This window comes from Setaria italica, chromosome II, assembly GCF_000263155.2.
Source record: "Setaria italica strain Yugu1 chromosome II, Setaria_italica_v2.0, whole genome shotgun sequence".
Taxonomy (NCBI): Eukaryota; Viridiplantae; Streptophyta; class Magnoliopsida; order Poales; family Poaceae; genus Setaria; species Setaria italica.
This window is the reverse complement of record NC_028451.1, coordinates 22,764,338-22,778,972: the sequence shown is the minus strand read 5'-3', so window position 1 is coordinate 22,778,972 and position 14,635 is coordinate 22,764,338. Positions and strand designations below refer to the sequence as shown.

Below are 14,635 nucleotides of genomic sequence, written 5' to 3'. Positions count from 1 at the left end.
CTACGGGCTTTTAGACCAGATGACGACACCAAATGGCTCGTACTGGGGGATTTCAACCTAATATACAACGCAAGAGATAAGAATAACAACAATCTAAACCGGCAGCTAATGAGGAGTTTTAGAACAACGCTAAACTACTATGGTCTAAAAGAAATACGCTTACAAAACAGGAGGTTCACCTGGAGCAATGCTAGGCATCGACCGACTCTGTCACGGCTCGACCAAGTCTTCTGCAATGAAAATTGGGATCTAAATTTCGATGAACATGTCCTACACACGCTCTCCTCCTCACACTCGGATCACTACCCTTTGCTACTGGCACAACAATCTTGTCCTAGAAAGCCGACGCCTTTCAAATTTGAAAACTTCTGGCCGCGCCTACCAGGATTCTATGAAGTGGTAACCCGAGAGTGGTCAAAGCCGATGATCCACACTGAGCCATTTCACAGACTGGGGCACAAATTGCACACCACGGCCCGAGCACTGCGATCCTGGAGTCGATTGCTCGTCTCAGATGCCAAATTAAAGATGCACATGGCCCAAGAAGTCATCCTGCGCCTCAATACGGCCGAGGAGACAAGAACACTCACAGACCCGGAATGCTCCTTGCGAAACAAGCTCAAAAAAAGGCTCCTGGGATGGGCGGCCCTCGAAAAAGCAAGGAAAAAACAATGCTCCAGGATAACCTACCTGCGCGAGGGTGACGCTAACACAAGATTCTTCCACTTAAAGGCGAACGCTAGAAGGAGGAAAAACTTCATCCAAAGACTAAAGAAAGAAAGCGGCTGGGCAGTAACTCATCAGGACAAACAAAAGGTAATCCAAGATCATTTCGAAAGCATGATATCCGTGCCTAACAATCGCACCAAAGACCTAAATTGGGAGACACTACATTTCCCAGTGGTTGACTTAAACAGCATCAACAACCCTTTCTCAGATGAAGAGATACTACAAGCAATTGCAGAGTTGCTAAAAAATAAAGCGCCGGGGCCGGACGGCTTCACTGGCCTATTCTTCAAATCGTGCTGGAACATAATCAAAGGTGACATCATAGCGGTTGTTAACGCCTTCCACAACATTCGCTGCAAAGACCTCAATTTCGTCAACACAGCAAACGTTGTTCTAATCCCCAAAAAGGAGGGTGCCGAAAGCATCAAAGACTTCAGACCAATAAGCCTCATACATGCTATCGCCAAGATCATTAGTAAAATAAGACTGCAGCCGTATATGGAAGCACTGATATCACCTAGCCAAAGTGCCTTCATAAAAGGAAGAAGCATTCATGAAAACTTTCTGTATGTTCGGAACATGGAGCGTCGATTTCACAGGAACAGAATGCTGACACTACTAATGAAGCTGGATATCTCAAAGGCTTTTGACTCCGTGCGCTGGGATTACCTACTATCACTAATGCAACACAGAGGCTTCCCCAGGCGATGGCGGGACTGGATAGCCGCGTTACTGGCCACATCTACCTCAAAAATTTTGCTGAACGGATTCCCATCTGACCCCATCGCGCACGGACGAGGACTACGACAAGGAGGCCCGTTATCCCCCTTCCTCTTCATCCTCGCGATAGACCCACTATACCAGCTACTACATAAGGCAATGGAAATGGGACTGCTCAACAAGCTGGGAGGATGTGCACCACACACCAGCATCTCCATGTATACTGACAACGCGGTCATATTCATAAAACTGACACATGCGGACATCGCGAACACTGCAAAGCTGCTGTGCCTTTTCGGGGAGGCAACTGGGCTTAAAACAAACCTTCAAAAGACAACCGTGGCTCCCATTAGCTGTGACAACGTGGACCTCAAGGAAGTCCTCTCAGAACTGCCGGTAACACGAACATGCTTCCCAATAAGATACCTCGGACTACCCCTAGCGATAAGGCGTCTTAAGAAACTTGATTTTCAACCTCTAATTGACAAAGTAGCACACAAGCTATCCGGCTAGCATGGCCGCAACCTCAATCAAGCAGGACGGGTTTGCCTCACCAAAGCGGTACTTTCCGTGCAACCATTATATCTGCTAACGGTGATAAAAATGCCAAACGAAGTACTTGAGGAACTCGACAAAATAAGGAAAAGATTCTATGGGCAGGAGAAAAAACGCTCACAGGCGGTAAATGCAAGGTCAACTGGGTCAAATCCTGCTTACCAAAAGTAAACGGAGGATTAGGTGTGCTCAATCTTCACAAGTTCGCTAGAGCATTGAGACTGTGATGGCTTTGGCATGAGTGGGAGTCACCACAAAAAACATGGATTGGAACGGAGACACCATGCGATGACACGGATCACCGTTTGTTCGCAACATGCACAACCATCACAGTGGGGAATGGACGCAAGACGAGCTTCTGACACTCGGCCTGGGTGCAAGGCGTCAGGCCAAGGGACATTGCACCCAACATATATGCAATATCCAAAGGGAAAAAAAGGAATCTAGCAGAGGCCTTACGCGACAACAGTTGGATCAGGGACATAAACATTCACGGAGGATTGACAACTCGGCATCTACAAGAATTTGTAACGCTTTGGCGTCTAGCAACAGCGATGCAGCTGCAACCGCACCAGGAAGACACAATTCGATGGAAGTTTACGTCCACCGGAAAGTATTCAATGGCCTCGGCATACAAGGCACAGTTCCTCGGATCCACCAAAGCACCACATTACAAAACAATATGGTGTTGCTGGGCGCCACCGAAGTGCAAGTTCTTCGCGTGGCTAATCTTACAAAACCGAGTATGGTCAGCTGATCGACTTGTGCGAAGAGGATGGCCTCACTCCCTTGCATGCCCCTTATGTCGAAGACAAATGGAGACGGCCCATCACCTACTGGTCGAGTGCAGATACACCAGGAGAATATGGAGCCTAGTGGCGACGTGGACGACGCAGGCGAGCATACACCCCTCAGAATGGTGACCAACCGACAATGTGCTGGATTGGTGGATAAACATGACTACAAAAACAGAAACTCCTAGGAAGGGTGCATGCTCCATGACGCTACTGGTCATATGGGAAATTTGGAAGGAACGGAATAAGCGAATATTCAATTGACAAGAGACGGTAGCAATCATACTAATGGCCAAAATCAAGGAGGAAGCAAGAGCATGGATACTAGCAGGGGCAAAGGCCTTAGCGATTTTTTCATCTAGAGAGTAATCATGTAAAAGTGTGTACCCTATTCGGCTAGCCAACTGTAATTCTCTACTCTATCAATGAAATAGGCACTGTCTCGTACCCATTCGTTCAAAAAAAAGAATTACAGCTGCCGTTCTTTGGCACGAAGATAACAGCACATCTGTTCAAAAGAAAAGCGAGGCACCCAGCGTTGAGGCTGTTGTCAGAGTAGCTAACCAGAACACAGTCCAACAAAGCAAATCGACAATCCACGATCCTAGATCGCCCCCACACTGAGCTCGGTATACGTGGTTCCAACGTTGCAATTTCTTGAGGTGTATGGGGCTGCACTATCTGTGGAAATGTTAGGTGTGACCGAGTTCAATTGCTAGTGGGCGAGAAACCTGAATGATGGCATGTCCTCGATTCTCTGAATGTCTTCGAGCAACAGCTCCCTCTCGAGCTGGCGCCGCGTAGATTTAATAACTGACTGCAGCGATTGTTCGACGATTTGGTCAGGATAGACAGGTACTATGTACAAAGAACGTGTTCAAGAGATTCCATATTAGAAAGGAAAGGCGTACATTGAAATCCATGTAAGTGGCGTGCATGTCGAGCCATTTCTGATCCATCAGCTTAAAGGTTATACAGTAAAGAATGTCAAAGGCTCGATCATTTTCTGAACAAGAAACAAAGGTCAGATGGTCGTACCGGTAGGTAACTGTGAAAATATCGTTGCACTTACCCAGCTTCTATTAAAAGCTAATAATACTTATCTCTAATTCTCTAGAGGACCTCACAGGGGTGTTAATCATTACGCTTATAATGATGTATGGGTTTCTATACCTGAAAGTAATTGCAAATTTTTAACTGGCCCTAGTTAACTGCAGTGTGTTTCTAAGAGAAAATGGCCGTTAGACACAACTTGGCAAGTCAGCTGAGCTCATTGAAGTCCTCCAAATGATATAAGTATACAGCTAAATTGAGAAGCACTGACTATTCAGTTAAGTCGGAGCCTGAAAGGTCTTTTGGGATAAAAGCCTAAATTATATAAGTTCTGTTTCTGTAAGATTTCAGTCCTACATAAATGTAACAGCACAAGAATGACTTACCTAAAAGTAGATTTAGGAACACTGCTCCAATCAATGATGTTGGCTTAGCTGCAGCAACATCAGTCATTAAATTATGGATTCACATTGTTTATGATAATCACCAAAACGAATTTCACAGTTTAGATCAACTTAATAAGAAATGTTGAAAAGTTTGACGGGCAAACCTGCTTGAAGATCAAGCATCTGAATTAGCATGAATGTAATATTTACACCAGCCACAGCAAAGGGATATTCCCACAAAGCTCTATCACCATTCTTCTTACAAAGGAGCTCCTGGAAGGATTTCTGCAGAGAAAGTTTTGTTTTTCCTAATTATGATGCAGCATGGCTGGACAAATTTTAGATCTGTACAGGGCCTACAAAATAAATTATCAATCTTTTCTCTATTTGATGAAGTCATCAATGGATCATTGGCTGTTCAGTTGAGGCAATAGGCAAAGAGGCAGAGTTTCATTGAAAATCCAAGAAGCATGTAAACTATGAAAGTCCTTTAGATCCTTTCAAGCTAGAGCTTAATGAATTAACAACACATCAGAAGCATAAGCTAGCATTGCAGAAATGCTGAGATGAATGTGAACATGCACTTGGGTCAAGTGATTTGTACTCACTGGATAGGTCCTAGAGAAGTACAGTAAATTCTCCAAAGATATATAACCACCACCTCTGTAAATCCAACAGAACATATGATTACACATTTGAAATTAAACAAGCGAATGGTTTGCTAAACTGTACACATTGGAATGAAGGCAGTAAAGACCTGAAATCTGTAGATGGATCTTTCCCTTGCCATCCCATCTCCTTCCACTGGTCTGATACTAATCCTAGAAGTTCAGTTCCAGGAAAAGAAGCACGCCAAAGGGCCTTCAGTGCTTTCTAATGGATATATGTGTCAGTACATAACCAAAATTAGATAGAACTCAGGAAACGAGATGGAAATGCATGCTCTAGATTTCCATGCAAAACTGAAACATTATTCAGATATCTTTAGTTCTTAGGGCACAGGACCACCAGAAACAAATTATTACAAACAAGGGTAACAATTCATAAGCAGGCATATGATTGTTGTACGGTTAAATCAACCGGCTAATTTGAGTAGTCCCGACCTCCTTTTTCTTAATACCTACTTGTGTCTAATTAAAGTGATAGATTGAAAAGTGAAATGTGCAAGTGGCCTCAAGCCCGTTGTAAATATTAGTTTTTTTTTCTTTTCCCAAAACCCAAACATGCATGAGAATGCAACTGTACTGTTAGGTAGGTATATCAACACACGTTATACCAGGCCAGTTGCCATCTTGAATTTGGAAACTAAAGCTCATCACAGCACATTCAACAGTAACAAAGAAAAAAAATGTGCATTTCAGTTATGATGTTTGCATGCTTGAACTAACAAGGTTCTGATATCAGCTAAAGCTCATACCTGATGCTCTAGGTTTGAACTATCATACTGCACTTCTATCCGGTTCTGCAATCTCTGCAAGCACTCTTCCTGGAACAGAGAATGATCCATTGTTATTCCTGTAGGAATTTTCATTGTCCTATGAAATATCAATCATAAAAATATGACAGCAACAATACACAATGTAATCAGAAAAGGACACGTGTCAAATCCATCAATACTACACTGACATGACATGATGCTACTTCGCGTTTCTATATATCTCAAAAGAAGGGTAGAAGACACCAGAATGTAATATCTCAATTCTTCTTTCTCAGAAGAAATCCACAAGGAAGAAAGGATATGTTCCTAACCCCTGCATTGACACATAAGTTACTACATTATGGAACCATTGACGTCCCATGACTTGGAAAGAACACAAAGTAATCACAAAAGACCATCCCTGTCGAAGCCATGGAGTTACATGACATGGTTTTCCTGCTGCCATGAATCACAATACCAAACATGCATTACGCTTCAAGACAGAGCTGTTTCAACAATTGCACCAATCAGACTCAGAATGTTCCCCTGTATGTTCCCATCACCATCGTGCTTCCGGTTATCACAGGAACTCATATTTAGACCATTTCAGGGGAGGATTCATCATTCATGTTTCAGAATGATCACGTATTCACGTGCCACAAGAAAAAATAAACAGAGAGGAGAAGATGTTTCTAAGTTGCTAACGCCTGCGTGGAAGACGTGATAAGCCATTATGGATTTGAACGAGAAAGAATTTTTCACCTGAATGGGGCTCAGATCGAATGAGAGGCGCGCGTCACTATCCCTTCTCTGCGCGCAGACGCACGAGAGCCCCCTCCCGATCCACGCCGTGGACACGCCCACGACCTCCGCTGCGGGCGCACGAACATGGAGCGGGAAGAGAAACCATCACCGTGTGAGCCTCTGCACCGAGACAAACCACCGCAATCAAACGACGGGAACACGCGCGTACCCGGCGAGGAGTGGGAGTGGTGGTGGTGGACGATGCCGGCGCCGGAGAGGCGGCGCACGGCGAGGAAGGAGCCGGCATTCTGGTCCATGCCGAACGAGCGCGCGCGCGCGCTGCTCTCCGCCTCCTCGACCTCGCCCTCCTCCCCCGTCTCTCTCTCTCTCCTCTCTCCCTTCTCCACCTACGCGCCGCGATCCGCGCGGGAAACCATGGATGGCTGGGGCGGAGGGAGGCCGCGGCTCCCCAATCCTGGCGTGCGCGAGATCCCACGGACGGATCGACCACGAGGGCTGTCCCCGCGCCGCGCCGCGCCGGTGGCGCCCCCCTTGTTTAGTTGGTCCGTTTGGCTGGCAACTTGGCGCTTCTCGTTTGGCTTGGCCCCGGATGGTGGCGCGAATTATTGAGGTGGTCTCCCTGTTTGAGAATTGAGACGCGAAGGGCGTTTAGTAGCTTAGAAAGCAACTTTCCTTTCCTAGACAGGCAGGTAGAATTGAATCTTCCAAATGAATGCCTTAATAAGGTTAGCAATGCTGTATTTAACAGCACCAAAAGAAGACAGAAATCTGAATTTCACTGAAGAATACAATGTTCAGAGATAAATCAGTCTATCAAAGATGAATAAAAGATGTCAAAGAGCTTATCAAGATCATCAATCTTGTCTCCCAACGGGCGAAGATCTAGACCAACCACAGTGTGGGTTCCCAAAGACTGTCAGCATATTCCAGACCAAGTGGCCAAATATATCATTCATAATTAGTCATTCTATAGCTGCAGCATAAAATATATTGATACACGTGGGAAGCAAGATGCATAGGCCAACGGTAAATGAGCTTTTTTAAGCTTATTTTCTTATTAGTGAAACCAGAAGATCTTCAGTTTCGAAAAAAGAACCAGAAGATCCACATTCTACAGTGCAACACAAATTTACAACTTATCTATGAAGTACATCAAACCTGTCAAAAAGGTTTGCTGTAATTCATACTCCATAAACATTATTGGATATCGATCCTACACTCCTATTCAGAAACAAGATTAATCGAAGCAAAAAAAAAAGGTAAGTGATTCTTTGGGTTACTATGGAACTGACTGATACCACCGGCGCTTCACTTCGGTTTTCGACCGAACCTCCCTGAGCCTCCCATCAGTTCCATAGTCTCTCTCCATCACCAGATTGATACCTTCTTCTGAGTACCACCCAACCCCAATACAGAGTACACCATCCTCACTGATGTCAACATAGGCAGTGACGCCACCAGGTAACCAAAGCACGGTGACATCCTGCATGTCAAGCATCTCCTCCTCCCCAAAGAAAACTGAGCTCTCTGGCAGGGTTCTCTTCTTCACGGTCTCCATGCACAAGTAGACGAAAGGCGCACCTCCCTCCAGTTCTTGCATTTCATCACTGAAAATTGGTGTTGCACTGACTTCGTATACTTTCCAGGAGCCTGTCAGTTCTGATGGTTTGGTCCGCCTTCTTTGAGAGAATGGTTTAAGGTCAACAAGTGTATCACTGCTGAGGAAAAAAACGCAGCTTGTCAGAAAACTTAAAGAGCCGGTATTGCTCAAAACCAAGCATTTTTTATAAACCCAAATCACATGAAACAATTTATGTTTTTCTTTTAAAAAAATAATGGTCATTCATGTGATCATGTCCCACCCATTGAGAAAATCTGGAGCTATTCAGTCAAACGGCTCAGCTCATGTTTGGTCTCCCAGTTTCCTTTTACGGTCCATTTTCGCAAAAATTTGCAAATTTATGGTTCATTTTCATTCATTTTAGCAATTTTTGGGTCAACCCAATGACCCAAAACAAGTGGAACTTACATCCCTGATTGACATATAAGAAAACTGTACCTAGAAAAAGCTTCCTGAATTTTAATTTTAGTTTCTGTGAACTTGATGTGCAAGTTTTGAAATTTGAATCATACACCCTAAAATTTTTACTTTGTGGAGGTCTAGAAAGCTAAGGTAATATAGACTCCATGACGGCATGACCGAACAAAAAAATGGTGGTGCCTGTGGAGGATGTATTTGATATGGACACATGAAGGTTTTGTTGCCAAATACAGAGAGATCAGGATATTTTGGAAGGCAGTGTAGCTCGTCATATGAAAAATTTCTGCCTTGATTAATCTTTTGAAAACAGTGATATCTATTAGATCATTCTTTATCCTTTCTGAATTGGTCCCACCAATCTAGAACTACTATTAATTCACATTGCCGATTAGGAACAGATCTATGTCATGAGCAGCAAAGCAAATGTCTAAATCTGTAGGAACTAATAAGGAGGAGTCTTACTCTTCAACATGAATACTTGCTGGGCTTGCCCATTTTTCTTCATACACAGCAACCCTTACAATTTGTATGTTAGCTCCCCCTTCGTTGAACTCAATTGTATGCACAATCCGCAATCTCTTGTGGCAACCTTTGACAAGACACTAAGATACAAATGGACATCATAAGTTATAAATGGGTAAAATAGAGTACCAGACCCACATGCAGCATTAAAGAAGCAAATCACAGACATCTAGACACAAAATGGTACACATATCTAATGGCCACGGGAGCCTATTTCCAAAAGTAATATTGCTCAAACTTGAATGTTGCACCAACAACTGGTTATTTAGTAGCATAATTCACATATATATCTCCATAAGACAAGTTGGGAAGGATGACTGATTGCTCCATGTCCTTATAAAACAAATGCATGACTGATTAATTTGCTATTTATAAATGTGTATGATTCAATCATAAAACTTACTAACATTGCCTGGAAGTGATATATTTACAGCACACTAGAAAAACATACTTTAATGAACAACAAAGCCACATAAAAGGAAAATGGTTTATTTCTCTGTAACAGGTAAGAAACATAACATCGCATAGAAAGAAATTCAGGAAACAATGGTTCAAGCAACAATATGGTCCCAGTTGACTTTACAACAACAGAGCCTTATATCCCCAAGCAAGTTCAGGTAGGCAGATGACTTTTTTTATGTCAAAACTATAGCCTCTCAAGGTACTTTGCAGCAAAAAGATCCATCTAGCAAAGTACAAATAGCCAAGTTATGGCATCCTCATGTAAAACAGAGCAAAAAAAAACAAATATATGACATGCTACTGTCTTGTAATTTCTCAAAGAAAAGATGTTCAAGTATGGATCTGTGCATGTAGGGAAGCACTTATTCTACTTAGCATATAGAAGGAAGCCTTCTCATCATTCAAGTAAGCCTAAACCTTTGCATGCTATCTGCAAAAATTGAAAATGTCAACTGAAGTATAGTAAACATACTTGCTCAAACTTATATGTTGGTGAAAGGAAGTATTTAGATTCATCATAGTCACTGATAGCTATATCAACCGGACCTCTAGAGTATGATCCATCCTGAAAATGAAAGAATAGTGGCCAAAAGAGTAAGTATTGGATTATTCATGAAGAAGACATAATCATGATTACAACCCAGTTTGAGTGTTTGAAAGAGAAGATAAATGGCCAGAGAATAATGCACTTGAACAAGAATGGATATATAAAGCATTGAAGAATGACTTGCATGTAATGTAGCTTCTTAATGCACTTGAATAACACAGGCCTAAATGTACAATAGTTCTAACTTCTAACCAGTTTACGGCATTACCTTCACAACTAACGTCTTTTTCTGACAGAGAAGCCCATCTAAATGTTCCAAGTATTGCAAGGAAGAAATACTAAATTTGCAATTTGACAAATGAAGACCCCGGTGGGCTGGTGGCTAAAAAAAGTGACAAATTCCTGATTTCGCAAAACATAGTAAAAAATATTGATGACTAGGAAATACGCCATGGTTTTCAGTCAGCAACAATATAAAGAAAGCCCTGCATATAACCATATCATTAGATTTCATAAAGACAAATTGGAGGCAAAGATAAAAGAACCCTACCTCAAAAAATACGATTCCAGGCTCCATAGCAAAAGTTTCTTCATCAAGCACAGCACTCCTGTTAAGTTCAAAAGACTCGTATGAAGGCAAATCAGCTGTTCCCTTCCCACTGGAAGCGTCATAACTCCCACCGTCATATGATGCAATCTGCTTCTCAGCTTCACCAAAAGGATTGATAGGGACCCAATTCGTTTTCCTTCGGATTTCAGAGCCATGATCACCATCAAAAGATCTCTCGATGTGAGAAAGAGTGTAGCAGTCATAAAGGTACTCTTCTTTGCTCCCAACTCCAACAGGCTCCATCTCTGCTGTGATTGGAGAGAAGACAGCTCCAACACCCTTCCAGTTACCACTTAAGCTACTTGCAAATGTATCCCAAGAAGGCCTTATAACAGGTTCCTAAGATTGAAAAATAACAACATCAGAAGCTTGCACCAAATTGTTAGGAACTTAGGAATAATGAATGCTAATTTACTAAGCATTCAAATTGGTGGGAGACTGTTGTTCTCCCCAGCTTAATCTCTACCATTCACTGCTATATGAACCCTACCAGCACTAATTAGTACTCCTACTAATTGGAGTAGAATGCTTGAGCAGAATGAATTAATTAGTGTATCTCTGAAGCAGCCGTCACCTTAAGTCTAATAAACTAACTTCAAACTGTTGATTGATGTGGATAACTAAAGCAAACCGGTTGAATTTCGCAGGACGAACATGAGAGCCCCTCCGTTCCTTCAAATGTCAGCACACTACTGCTAGAAACACGTATCCGGTATCCGCCTTATCTTCGTAATCATGCCAATCACATATTATGGACGGATTGAGAAGCAGCATGAATACCTGAGTTTGGAGCACGGTCTCGACCTCCACGAGCATGGCTCCAGACACCAAAACCCTTGACCCCACATCCTTCCCCTTCCTCCTCGGCGGCGGCGGCGGCAGACGTCGCCCGCCGGGGCGCCTCCTGCGGCGGTGCTTCGGGCCCCGGCCCGCCTCCTTGGCGGCGCGGTCGTTGTCGACGCTCCAGACATTCTCCTTCCCCCTCGGCGACGCTTTGCCGCCCCCAGCGGAGCACGAGACGGAGGCCCTAGGCGGCGCGACGCCGCAGGAGGAGGAAGAGGCGCGGCGGCGCGGGACGGATAGGGCGAGCCCGCCACCGCCGCATGCGCCCAGGCACGGCGGCTGCATGCTCTGTTCGCTAGGTGCTCGATAGATGGGCGGCGCGTGCGCGCGCGGTATCGCTCGGCGAGTGTGGAGAAGCTGCGAGGTCGGGGATAGTGCCTCGGAGAACGCAGCGAGGTTGACATGTGGGGCCCTAGACGCGCGAGCCTCATCTACGTTGAAAGAAACTGTTCTTTTTCCTTGGTCCAGGGAAAGCGGCTTTTGAGTTAGACGCCTTGTCTCCTTCAAAGCGAAATGCGTGTTCTCTTCTGAGAAGCGAGGCATGTCGCATACGCCTTCTCAGATCAGTAAACCTCGGCGGCGTTGGCGCAACGTGAAATCAGATGGAAGAACTATACGCGGTGCGAGTGCAAACAGATTTCGTAAAAGGAAGACAAAACACTCTCATGGTCATCAGTCGCAGACAAAACTGACCACCTCTGCGGCTCCACTTATCTGAAACTCTGAACCCCTCCATTTAACGATTGAGCACCTCTTGTAAATTTTGTATATATTTTTTTCTTCATTTCTTTGACTTAAGCCATTGTAACTCTCTTCTCTATTAATTAATACAAGCCCGGCAATCTCTGGCGGGTCCGCAATGTGTAATGCTCAGGCTCTAACTTCCGATCGCAATAAAAATATCGGACGCCGCAAGCCAAGGGTTATCTGGTTATCTGTCTAGTGTTGCTTCCCTCGTTCCTATCCACTCATTCCTCAGCCTCATGTATTATTATTATTATTCCTCTTATTCTTCTTCCTCTCTGGACTGTGCGACCTACTCTCCTGCCCGCCGACCGATTTCTTCCTCCTCCGACCACTTCCATCAAATCAACCGCGCCCATACCTCCACCTCCTCAGCTCCCTCCTCAACCACTCTGCGTCACTCGCCCCGTCCACCTCGCGAATGGGGATTTGCCAGTTGCACCACCACCCCGAGCTCCAACTCGCTGTCGAGCTTTTATGTGGGATGGCGGGCGGCGGCAAGCTCGCGCGGGCCAACGACGAGGCGAGCGAAGGAGGTGCATGGGGGCGCGCAATGCGCGGGTTGGCAGTGAGAGATCCGAGGCAGGGAGCGCCTACTCCCCGTGCGAATCTCGAGAGCCAACGACCCAATGGGCAAGGGCGGGCTGGACGAGGGCAATCGGAGGGACGGATCCGTGTGGACCCCGAGCGAGTGCCTCGCGGAGCTGGGCGTTTCGGCGGACCGCAGGCTCAGCTCCGACGAGGCGGCGGCGCGGCTGCAGCGGTACGGGCCCAACGAGCTCAAGCGGCACACCCCGCCGTCGGTCTGGAAGCTCATCCTCGAGCAGTTCGAAGACACGCTCGTGCGCATCCTGCTCTTGGCGGTCGTCGTCTCCTTCGTGCTCGCGCTCTACAATGGCGGCGAGGTCGGGGTCACCACCTTCGTCGAGCCGCTTATCATCTTCCTCATACTTTTCTAAACGAATTTTGAGATGTTGCAACCGTGATTTTAGGATGTTTCAACAATGACTTTTGTGATGTTTTATCTATGATCTGCGATGTTGCATCTGCAATTTGATTGGGATGAGATGTTTCATGCATCGACAGTTTGATGTGTGAATGGTTTGTTTTTCATGATGTTTCGGTATGTTACTTTGGATGTTGCACAACATTTTTTATAATATTGCAATAGTTAGTTTCGGATGTTGCATTTTTTTCCAATGCGAGATTGAATGTCGCACGCAACATGATAAAGATGTTGCGTCAGGTTTTTTCATCATCAACGAATCACTAAGAAGATCTTTACACGTTCTTTGATGTTGCAACTGTTGATTTTCGATGTTACAAATGTTGATTTTTGATGTTGCAGACACTATGTTTCAACTGCTTTGGACCTATGTTATTACAAGTGTTTCATCTGGATGTTGCAAAAAGTAGATTTGGTGTTGCATATGTTGCAATGGGACTGACGTGCTGCAGTTTCTGGGGTGTCGCTGAGCGGGCCCACATGGTCCCACGTGCATGTGCGTGGGAAGGGGAGGGGGTGAGCGGCCTCACGCGGGGTTGGGCGACGCGGGTCCCACGTGGGCGTGCGAAACAGAGGCAGGCGCGGGCGTTGGGTATTTAGGCCCTGTTTGGCATGGCTCCAACTCCGAGTAGAGCTGCTCCACTCCAGAACTCCAGGTGGAGCCAGCTCCACTCTAGAACTCCAGAACAAAAATGGGGTGTTTGGCTAGATGGTGCTCTCAACTCCAAAAAAAGATCGATTTCAGTGTGGATTGCCATTGTTGCCCCCAATTCAGGCCCCACTTGTCATCCTCTCTATCCCATCTTCTTTTCCTGCCACGTTCTGCTCGGTGAGAGAGAGATTGACGCATCACGCACGGACGCCGCCTTGATTCCTGCCTCTGCAGGTAGCTAGCTTCGTCCGCCCGGAAATCCTAGTGCCGTACCACTGCTACGATTGTCGGGGTGATGTCGTCGTCGAGCTGGGAGGTGGCGACGAAGCTGACGAGGAGGCTGCTCTTGCCGACGCCCGAGTCCTCGATGAGGAGGATCTTGAAGGAGCACTCGTGGTCGCCGCCGCTGCTCCCGGCCCCCGGTGACCCCATTACTCCCCCTTCCCCTCAGATTCCGCCCGATTCGGCGGCGACGGGCGGCGAGGAGGCGGCAGGCGGGGCTCGGTGACGGCGGCGACGGGGACGGGGCGGCGACGGGCGGCGGGGCGGGGCGGCGACGGGCGGCGGGAAGGCGGCCATGGGGCCGGTGACGGTGGCGACGAGGGCAGGGCGACGACGGGGGCAAAGCGGCGACGGGGCCGGCCGGCGGCGGGCTGGGTGGCCACGGGGCCGGGGCAGCGATGGGCGGCGGGGCGGAGCGGCGACGGGCGGCAGAGGCGGCCACGGGGCTGGCGACGGGCGGCGGGGAGGCGGTAGGCGATAGGGGTGGGGAAATAGAATGAAACGTTT

At 46.2% G+C, this 14,635-nt stretch overlaps 1 protein-coding gene across 1 annotated transcript; it reads right to left on the bottom strand.

Annotated features, from left to right (window-relative positions):
- Positions 1 to 3,104: 3,104 nt before the first annotated feature.
- Positions 3,105 to 11,845, bottom strand: LOC101754264. The gene is given in 15 exon segments (XM_022824290.1): positions 3,105 to 3,615; positions 3,710 to 3,804; positions 4,238 to 4,285; positions 4,402 to 4,522; positions 4,846 to 4,900; positions 4,995 to 5,110; positions 5,655 to 5,723; positions 6,417 to 6,553; positions 6,556 to 6,805; positions 7,182 to 7,197; positions 7,700 to 8,134; positions 8,923 to 9,062; positions 9,917 to 10,009; positions 10,542 to 10,940; positions 11,382 to 11,845. Coding segments are annotated over 15 exon segments (2,424 nt in total). The 5' UTR covers positions 11,730 to 11,845; the 3' UTR covers positions 3,105 to 3,513.
- Positions 11,846 to 14,635: the final 2,790 nt, after the last annotated feature.